The 11,159-nt window shown below is 44.3% G+C and overlaps 1 protein-coding gene and 1 long non-coding RNA gene across 11 annotated transcripts in view; one reads left to right on the forward strand and one right to left on the reverse strand.

The window, feature by feature from the left end:
* Positions 1–11,159, reverse strand: part of LOC100743206 (potassium voltage-gated channel protein Shaker) — a 183,903-nt gene that overhangs the window by 111,778 nt on the left and 60,966 nt on the right. The window contains exons 1-2 of one of the 10 annotated variants that reach the window (XM_012381070.3): positions 5,474–5,590; positions 4,653–4,903 (exon numbers count right to left, since the gene is read on the reverse strand). The exons of 8 other annotated variants lie outside the window; for them this stretch is intronic. In XM_012381070.3, the coding sequence (XP_012236493.1) occupies positions 4,653–4,792 (140 nt within the window). In that variant the 5' untranslated portion in view covers positions 4,793–4,903; positions 5,474–5,590. Of the gene's footprint in view, positions 1–3,286; positions 3,397–4,652; positions 4,904–5,473; positions 5,591–11,159 lie in introns of those variants that run through there. One more of the 10 variants, XM_033318875.1, reaches the window with a different exon arrangement.
* LOC117151252 overlaps positions 1–11,159 on the forward strand; it is a 116,862-nt gene that overhangs the window by 57,550 nt on the left and 48,153 nt on the right. The window lies entirely within an intron of this gene.

The following is an 11,159-nucleotide window of genomic DNA, read 5'->3' on the forward strand; positions in this document are numbered from 1 at the left end:
CCGCCACACCGCCTCCGCTGCTGCTCGTGCGTGGAGTTCCAAAGTCGATATCTAGCCACACCGGCGACTCCAGTATTATCCTCGAACACTTTCCAACCGCCCTTCAGGATTTCCGAGTGTCTTGCCACGATTTATTCCGTCGCAATAGCCTTATTTGCTTCGGCCTCTCGATCAAGCGACGCGACACGACGTGACGCAACGCCACAGGGTCAGCCCGCTGCGCGAAACGGACCAATCCTCCCTTCGACGGGATGAAGGGATTTGGAAGGTCGCGCGGCGCTACGGCCAACGCGCAATGAATGGATCGTAAGAAGCAACGGTAGCAGTGTAGCCTTCGTGCAAAATGGTTGCTCCGTGCAATCCACTAGCGACGATACGGAGAACTTAGTCAGAATTCTGCCCGGAGGAGACGCCCGGCAGTTCTCGTAAATCTTCGCTGTCTTACGCATTTTCACATCGATCGCCGAAAAGGACTCGAAAGTCGTGCAAGAAGGAGGCAGTTGAGAAAGTTCGACTGGATAAAAGCATCGGAAGTTTCGATAAGCTACTCGTTCAGAGACGATACTTCTTTCTTCGTGTCGTATGCTATTTTCAATTCGAATGGGCAGCTGCAAATGTAATTTTTGCGACGCCCTGCGATACAATCGACGAACAGAACGTCGAAAACACGTAATCCGTCTGCTAGGCCCGCGACAAGCTTTGTTTGATAATGTAGAGACGAAAAGAGATAAATCTTGAAATCTGGCGTTCGACTGAATATACCTAGAATTCGTAATACGTGACGACGATTTACTATTTCGCGATAAGCTTGGTCGTTGGAAAGTCGATAATGCAGGAATGACGATATATGGCGATCGATAACGAATAATCAAACGTTTGCCTGTTACGTTTCTCGTTGTTTATTTGACTCGATAGATTCGGTCAAAGCCCCGATGCTCTTCAGACGCAATTGCTTTGCCAACTTTATCGCGAGAATCGTAAGTTTGCCAAGCGCCAAACAACACGTTAAACGACCTCGAATTTCGGAACGATAATTTCTTTTCGCCATCGAAAAGATGGGAGAAAGCTTTCTAAACGTTTGATTTAAATCTCAATCTGCCAAATAACGACCTGTGATCGACTGAATAGATATCAGGCTGAATATTATTCGTATGAGCGGCGGTAACTCCTTGCGAAAGGACGTGACCACGCGATCGTTATGCACGCGTCGCAACTATTCGATATTACTTTCTCGATTGAACCTTAAACGAGGGTACTTTGCGCGAGCGCTGAAGGATGCGACGGTTCGATACGTACGGGCGTAGCAATTTCCCCTCGAATAAACGTTATTCGTTAAAGTGGCGTTCTTTGAAAAATTACGTGACAACGCGATCAACTGTCAAACCATCCCAATTATCTTCCTTTGTTTCGTTTCTGTTTTTCTCTTTCTCGCTGAATAAATCGAACGATCGAGATCGATATGGTGGCCGAAACGAGTCGACTGAAGAGATCGACACACACCCGCGGAAAAAATATGCACGTTCATCTTGGAGATGGCGCATAATGTATAGATCGGTGCGTCGAAATCTTCGATATCGATGATAACAGATTCGAACTAGCGTCGGCCACGAGGGAATCTAGGACACGTGAAAATCTTTTATCTGCACTGACCCAGACCTAATTCAGGATCCACGGTAATCAGAGCCCTGCACACGCCGAGTTGGTTCGATAGCGCGGTTTAACGTTAACAGCCCTCTCATCTAGTTCACGGCAGTGATCGATATCTGACTAATCGACAGCTACCAAATCGTTTCTATCATCCTGACCGATGAACTAGCGGCAATTTTCGAGCCCGCTGGCAGTTGCATCCTCGCCACGACCTACACTCTACACTAACGCATGTCGTAATTCCCAACGCAGCTGACCGTGATATCGTTTGATCTAATCGAGTGATCTCGATGCGCGTCAAGCTTGCCTTACAAAGTCCAATGATTAACGACGTTCCACAAGACGTGTAGCCTGTTCGGATAAAAATCTGCCTCCCCTTTCTTTCCTTTCTGTCTCTCCAGTGAGGCGAATAGAATCCGTTGAAAAAGAAATAAGTGTTTTCTTCCTTGAATTATCAGGACTCTCGAAGACCTCGATCCGATCTTCCTCGCGGAAGCCTTTAATGGAAGGTTGAGCCGCTTTTTAATTAAAATCAGACAAAGCACGAAGAAAAAGGTCAGATAGCGAGCAATGATTAACGAATTTTCTAAGGGTCCTGACGATCTTGCAACGATAGCGTCGTAGACAACGAACGTGGAAATTGATTGAGACGCCGCCTGGCGAGAAGCTCCTGAACTGGCACATTCAACCTGAGAGCTCGTGAGCTCTGATTCAAGAAAGCTTTCGTATCGTTCGTCGATACCTGCATTACCAACCTGACGTTGAATTCAAGCAGGTTCGGCAAGAACATGCGACGCGAATCCGCTGTGCTTTGATATAAGCTTTCTCGCATCGTTTGGTATCTTTTATCGCATATTGCGATCGATCAGAGAATCGACAGACTACGAGTACAACACAAGCGTCGTAATTCTTCTGCGGAAGATAAACGTATCTACATCTATTCCAAAGTTACCATTTTTATCGATTGATACAACTCGTGTTAAAGCGATACGATACGATATGATTACATTACTCGGTCAAAATGATTCTTTCTAGCTACAGTCGACTACCAATAAAGTTTGCAATAGAAATAACTTACGAAATAACCGATTACTCAAATCAAGGGCTACTTATAATCGATACAGATTTTCCAAATGAGAAACTACTCGCAATCGATGTTTAATTACCGATACAGAATTCTAAACGACGAGCAACAACTACGTTCTGGACGAATGTTTCAATCGATTTACAACGATAGAAAAATGATACAAATTAAAAGTGACAAAAGAAGGAATTTTCATCGATATTTTCGGTTTCTTCTTCTTTCATTTAAAACTTAGACGAAGCGTTCGTTATAATCTTCCTCGGAAGATAACACGCGCGTAAACCGCGACGACGAGTATTTGCACACCGATTGCTCGGTGGCATTGTCAATTTGGTCGAGTTTCTTTCGAACGATAAAGTGACACTGATTGGTATATGTTGCTATAGAAAGGTTCACGGCCGCGGTTTACAAGCAGAAGCCCTGGACAACGCGATTCATAGTTTTCCGATGCAATAAAATTCCAGCTTTGCGCAAACTGAAAATAGTGAGCGTCTAATAGAGCGTACAAGGCAAGGGGAAGATAAAGTCGGACAGCGCGCAGCATTAAATTGTCACCGCTTTTTGCGTCGAGGCAACTGATTACGATGGTTGCCCTGTCCACCCGGAAGTATCACCAACGAGAACATTAATCTCTCGATCCACATCGTCATCTTCTGCGGCTCATTCGAATTTTCCCAGTAGTCGCTGTTTGGTAAGACATCGCGTAAAAGTTTTTCGTGCAAACAGCATCTTGCCTCAGAGCCTAGATTAAGAGAGGAATCCTTAGAAACACACCGCCAAATGTACTTCCTCGCCGGAATAAATGCAAACTGTAATTAACCTGTTTACCTACAGTCGCTACTTAACCCTTTGCGATTTGATTTACTTCGATACGATCTGGCCGGACAAATAACTTGCTCGTACTACTTTCTGTTTCCTCGTTCACGCTAATATTATACATATTAATAATATGACCGCGTACCTCGAGTCTCCCATTGTTAACCGCGGTCCAACAATACGTTATTGTCCTTGCCCAGCCAATAACCGTGACACGTGCCATTACGAGGAAAGTAGTTACGGTCGTTCGTGTCAGACGCAAGACCAACGAGATTACAGCGATATTTGGTGGCGGCCGGTGACAGAAAGTAGTTTCGCCCGGTTATGGTCAGACCATGCGCGCAGTAACATTCCCTCATCCAAGTACAATGCGAAACAAGAGGCAACGGTTCGCAGATTTTTACAGCGTCGTTCTATTTACGACGAAAGGCAGGTTAATAAGAGGGAAAGCTAATTAACCCAGGAAATAAACAATAATAAAGGCGCGTAACCAGCGAGCAGATTCGAGTGAAATCGAAAGTAGTCAGACCGCAAAAGGTTAATCTACTCGAATGACGAGACGCCAATCCGGTGCAGCCCATTTCGAGAAATAAGTACATTTGTCCGCGGATCGTAACTGGACGACGGTCGCACGGGACCGCGTCGACTTACGTTCTCGGTTTTAAATCGTACGAAATTCGATCGTCGCTCGCCAATGCTCGCCGCTTAATAAAGAAAAACGTCTGGTGTCGTTTCATTTGATTACGACAGCACGAACCAGAAAATCCAATTTCAATGTCCAATATTTCCATTTCGATTATCGGCTACCATCTAATCTGCATTTTCGTCCAGAGTTGGATCCAGCGGCTTTCTCTTTCCACGTCGGAGCATTCGCTTTAAGACTCTGCACTTTCGCCGATGCTTCGCTAATGATCTCGATTTCGATCGATTTACGATCGAAAATACATCAAGGTCAAGGACTCTTAGGGATCGAAATACATCGCGGAAAAAGAAAAAATAGAGTCATAGGAACAGAGCTAGTTGATGTTACATGTAACTAACTCTCGACTATGTGGAATTCTAGCCGATATTAGCTGGTGTGTAAAACTACAAGAACGATACTTACAAGTGTAATGTGCTGGCGATGACAACTGTTACAACCAGAGAATATGGCAGACAGAGGGAACAAATTCCGAGAGATCGTAGAACGATGTTGGTAAATATGAACAAAACCATAGAGTGTAAAACGAGAAGTCCCAGACCCATATCACACTAGCGACACATCGTCGCAACACAAAAATCCGCCGTTATGCTCGGAGCTCGCAATCAGTTAAGCACATTTTTGTTTCTTTCTTTTCTTTTTTTTTTCTTCTTCTTCTTCTTCTTCTTCTTCCTCCTTCGTTAAGAATAAAAATCGCCGATCGAGACTAAAGATTCATACAGTCGGAATGGCAACGATTTTTAATTCGAAAATGCGAGACTCGATTCCCGGACAAAATGACTCGAAAGATTATTCGAGTGTACGATCGCTTGATTCGATTTAACAGTTCGACGAATCTGTTCGAATTAAAAGTTAACACTAAGTGAAGCGCGAATATCGTTGCAAACTGTTCCACGAATCTTGCGCGTGCTGTCAGTTCCTCTCTACGTACGATGATATTGCGTTGGCAACTAAGTGATTGCGGGTTTTGTCAATACCACCTAATGACAAAATCCGCCAACCCAATAATTCTATTTTGCCGCATAATTTTCTGCCCATTTTCATTGCGCCATAACTTTTTACCGTGTGCGACGAGGAACAAAATTTCGTCCGATGTAAATAAATTTTTCGAGAAAACTTTCGCAAAAATGCGCTCACACGCCAAGTCAGGCAAAATCGGTCGGACAGGGATGGAAACGAAATATCATGGCCGCGGGCGCGTTCTTTTCATATTTAAACTAATAAACCTGCCATGGAGAGAGAGCGCGTAATTTCTGAAGCGCGGCGAGCTCCGATGCATAAACGCGCGTCACGAACGCGATCGTGAAATTCGCGAAAGGCTCATGGTACACGCGAACAGAGACTGATGTTCACCAACGACGGTCCGAAGCCGTGCATACGACTAATCGCTAACTATCGTGCCAGCATTGGCTCGAGATAGCGTTAGCCTGTTCAATGCTACGTCGCTGTATCTTCAGTGACGTAACAATACTACTGACGATTGATTACATATTCCTTATGCGTGCAGCATAGATCCGAACGCGGTTAATTACAATAACAGAGAACACATTTGTTCCAGTAAAATAGATCAAACGATAATTTTTTCCATAAATGTGATAAACATTGGATGCAACAACGAACTAAACCGAGACGATGAATTCGGAGAAAATGTGGTACAGTATCAAGTGACACGTGTGGTACGACGATCGAAGACAAACATAGATCGATGAGAATTTGTTCTTCGTAAATATAGGACGATCTTTTGTTGCAGTTGTTGGCTGGAAATAGTGAAAGAAAGAAGGGGCGACTGTAGGAAAGAATGACGAGCCTGGCCCGAAGGCAATAGTTTACAACACAAACGCTTAAAAGGCTTCAGAAAGCTTGTAACCACTGAGAAGAAATACCACGAGTGAATGAAGGATCGTGTTAAAAAAATGGGCTTGTGGAAACGTGTTAGGTAACGCCAAATTAGATCTCGCCTTGACTCGAAATTAGCACCAATTACGATGGGCCACGGGACGCCAGGAATGCGCTATAAATGCAGAAAAATGGCCGAATGAATCTCACAATGATACCATTTTAGGTAATCTTCTGCCACATTTGTAAAGCCAAGGCATACAAAGCACACGAGTTTCAATATTCTTCGTCAACTACTCGGCTTTCAAAGGAGGACCAAAGACGATTGAACGTTTTCAAGTCACATAATGACAGTATGTCCTTCACATACACTCAGCTCTGATACTTCTTGCTATCTCTCTATCGTTATATCTTGCTATTGTTAACGATAGAACCGAATGTATTTGAACGACACAATCCAGATCTTACCATCAATTGATACATTTCGTAAATGATATCACCGATGCTCCATTCAATAATTAATATTTTACCGACCGATAGCCGATTAACCGGTTTTTGTTACCGACGCTTATCGACCGATATCCTATTAATCAGGTTTTTGTTGCCGTCAATCTTTCTCATTATTCGAGCAGTAATTTGTTATTTAGTACTAAGGTACCTTGCTCAGTTGCGTTGCTTTGTAAGCTCTCACAGTTTTATACCAATTTGAAAAACGTACCGTTCGCGATGAACAAAAAGAATGGTATTGGAGAGCCTAACCGAAACAGAGAGAATCTGCGCCTGAGATGCCGGTCGGACGTGTGTATACTATTGAATCGCTAGCGGTCGGTAAATTGTTAAAAACGACTGTAACTCGAGTCGATCTCTAAGCGTTTCACAGAACTTTGCACGTGCGTGCTAAGAGAAATATTTTACTTGCCGCGCTATTAATCGTACGCTTGCTTCGTCTTACGATATATCATCCGGTATTCCTTCCTTGCTAATTCTTTCTCCGAAAGAATTAGTTATCGAACGTCCGAAGCAAACGAAAAAGCGAGGAAATAAACGACGACCGAGAGAGACTCGATGTTCTTCGATATCGGAAGCGTTCGCTGCTTCAACGAACCGAGGATTTTCCTCCCGCTATCACTGTCCTTCTTCTATCATTTCCTTCTTTTCGCTAGATCCCGGCCGTTCGAGAGCGGCGCTGTAAATTAAATCTCCAGCACAAGCAGCAAATTAAATCTCCAACGCGAGCTACATACCTTTCTACTTTATCGTTACGGAACAGAAGTCGGCCACCCATCGAACCGACTGCCGTGAATCGCGGGCGACAATACGACTGACTATAGTCGGTAGAGTACGGTTGTTCCACTTCACGCGATGTGTATTATTAATCCCGGGAACGTTTAACTCGTCATCTGTCGCTCACGCGACTCAGCGCGCTCCCTCGTCCCTGCGAACGTCGCGCTATCTCTAACGTTTTTCGAGAAACTCGTCGCTTCGCTCTCGACGAAACGAACTAATAAATTTTCGGATAAAACATTACGAAACGTATAGGAAAATTGTTCGGTTTCATTTCGCCACACATTTGGCGAAACATCCGCGATTTCGCGAAATATCTGTATTTGCAGAAACACGTGGGTGGAAGTTGAAAGGCTATTAAAGAGAGAAGAATAGCTCATTCATATTTATCGATCAAGCTGCCCTTACTTCCAATTACCAAACTCTGTAACTGACTGAGAATGCTCGATCGATCGGCCGATTCGAGACTCTCCATTGCGACCACCGGTATCCTATTCTCGTTTGGCGCCACCGTATACGAATAAAGAGCAAGAAGAAGTGGTACACTAGAGATACGACATGCGATATTTAATTGTAGTCGGGAATTCTAGTAGCAAAAATTGTTTGCAATTTTATAACGGGTGTCGAGATCAGGCGATATATATCAACACGATAGAAATTCGCGAAGAATTTTCAACGATGCACAAGTACGCGTGTACTGTCGATAAAAAAGCGATGGGTATTTATTGAAATATTTTCAACAACGGTACACGGATTCAAACGGTAAGAGGATTCTCGTGACGTTCGATGCAAATACACGTAGAAAATCGAACGATCCAGCTTATAGAAAATTCCAGGCCAACTCTTTTCACCGAACCAAGCGTACTCGATCACACGATTCGCTGATTAAAAGTTTGCCACGAACGTCACAACAATGGGCGAGTTGTTACACGGCAAAAAGTATTAATTGTCCATGGGAATATTAACAACGTCTGCCGTGTAGAATTTATAATTCGTAGGCGACATTTGTGACGGGTAGGTGGACGCTTCAGTCGTCATACCGTGCCTACCCTGTTTCAACCCCCATTCTCATGCCTATCCCCATCCGAGTCGACCATCTCCTGTGACAGTTTTCACGCGTAAATTCACACTCGTCCCTCATTTCAAAATCATCCATCTTGAAGCGCACGTGCACATTTGATATAAAAAAAACAACGCATGCAACGGTTCGTGGCAGCGAACGATTAAACATGTACGACCCCATGTATTTCGGAGCAACGAACGCAACGAAAAAAATAAAAGAGAAGGTGACATTTTGACGACACGATACTCCAAACGCTTTAAACATAGGGTGAAACATTCCATTGCGCACTGAGAGAGAAACCTAAAAATATATTAGTTTTCTTTTATTCTTTTTTTTTTTTCATTTTTCTCGTGTAACGCAACATACAAAGTTGTCGTGTCTCGTTTCGAAATTTATACGAATCGTGTGAAAAATCGTGCACAGACAACGACGATCTCTCGCAGGACCAGGAAAAACCGTAGAATAACCGTGTTTGCTGGGAGAACTCGTTTTCGTGAAAAATGATGTAAAGCGTAGTTCTTCGTGAAATCGAATTACACAGGCGGTGTGCAAATTTTGAACGTCGCCTTCCTCCAGAGTAGCAAGCTTCTCTTCGAGCAACAGAATTTTACAGCCAATTTTTCGTTAGCGTCGCGTCGTTCGACGCCGAAGACCGGCGCACGATTTTTCCCACGCCCTTGAACGAATCGTGTGACGTTATCCGCGTCGAAACGTCTCGACTCTTCGATCCTACGATCGAACGAGTGAAATTACCATCGTGCCGATTTATTTGATTGCATGGAAGTACGATCAAGGGACAATCTACAGATCGCGATGGTTGGAACGGGAGTGGCAAGGTTTCTCTCAGTACACGAGGCTTTAGAACGATGGAAAGGAGGGCGGTTCCGGGACGTTTCGATTCCGATTTCCTGCATTTCCTCGCACATTTCTCGACAGCGAGTGAATTTCTTTCAGGTCGGCACATCGAACAAAGCATTTCAGATATATTCGCGGCGAGAAACGAGAAGAGGACAGAGACGCGTCATCTCTCCAACGGTCCTCGCCGATAATCGAGTAGTGCGTGAAAGCTTTATCGTCCAAGGTGCAAGACTCTTCATTCCATTTCATTCCATTCCATTGCATCGCATTCCAAGCTTCGAAAGCATCGGGACATTGACGAGACCTGATATTATGCTGGTCGCGTATATTTTTGTTATATATATATATATATATATTCTTTTTTTTATTTATTCTTTTATTTTTCCTTTACAATAATCGTATAATCTATGCGATCTATCGTGGCGACTCGTTGACGACGCATTCGTTCGTCCGATCGAACGACAGGAACGTCGACTGAGGATGCAACGCATCGATTTAGCCGCGTTGCGTTACATGCAGCATAGGCCACGCAGCCTTTCGTCTTATCGTGTTACTTTTTGGTTCGTTCGTTTTATAATTTTTTTTTATTTTTTATTTTTTATTTATTTTCAGCGCATTCGTTCGTGACGGGGGTACAACCAGTAAGCGATCCAACATCGAACATCGCAAGCTTGTGTGTGTTTTAATGCCTCGTGCTGACAGATATATGTCGGGAGATGTCGGGGAGGTCTGTGTCCGGCGCCCAAGGTCACGGTGTGGAACATACAAAGCCTCTGTGAACATTGTGCATTCGCTGTCAGTGGAAGCTGTGTGAAAGGCTGGAACGCTGTGTTCCGGAAGGAAATCAGGGATCAAGGTTACGCTGGGATCATGCTTCGTCCAAGTTCCTCGTGTTTTCCGCTTGGCGCCCTCGAGATCGCGTCGCGCCGTACAAATTTCCAACTACCAACGCTAAATATCTCTCGCTAAATTTCAACCGGACGAAAAGAACAGTCAGCTACGCTGAACTAATGCCGCTACTGTCAGCCAATCGATAACGAATCTATAATGTGCAGCGGAAATAACGTCGGGGAAATTCGTGAGTCATTGTCTTTACGTATCGGGCCACGACGATTTCCTCGAAACGAAATAATTATATCTGTTACACGTACTTCCAGTAAGCTGTTATTTCCACTGCACGTTTATCGGATACGTTGGGATTCTCGAGAGCGGGAAATCAAGAAGCCATCACGCGGATTCGAATCTCGGCACGAGCAGAGACGTCTAAATCATTGAAGATGAACCGGTTCTAGAAAAGAAATGGCAAACACGTTCGGAGACGGTAGACTTCAATCTATCAACGGCCAGGACCGGCCGGTGTCCAACGGAACGGCAATTTGGTCGCGGAGACACGAGGATTCCAGGATTTTTGCAGCACCGGGTTATAAGGCAGAACATGAAAATAAGGTACGGGTGAGTTAAAGACATACGGAACGAGTTACGCAGCTTGCACGGCTTGGATCGTCTTCGTTAAAAGCAGAAAGATCAGCCTTTGACGAGCTCTAACCTTTTTTACGATTCCGTTCTAAACGATAAACGGTCCGAGCGTTGAACGTTCTTCGCGAAGCTTTCATTTTTTGTCTATTCGATCAGTGAAAGGAGCCACGTTAAAGCCGCCACTTGGCTCGAACGTAATCGTCTATCCTCTAGAGACAGAAGATACTGGAAGCCGTGGCAAGAACCGTTCTCGTTCCATACACAGAGACAAGGTATATAAACTGTATAAACGGCAAGGTGAACACGTAGCTCCGCTCGAACGGAGAAAATAGAAGAAAGGCAATATGCGAGAGAAACTCACCGTTTCGTCGTTTTAACGCGACGATAACGGCGAT

The sequence above is a fragment of the Bombus impatiens genome, unplaced genomic scaffold (genome assembly GCF_000188095.3).
Source record: "Bombus impatiens unplaced genomic scaffold, BIMP_2.2 scf_0019, whole genome shotgun sequence".
NCBI lineage: Eukaryota > Metazoa > Arthropoda > Insecta > Hymenoptera > Apidae > Bombus > Bombus impatiens.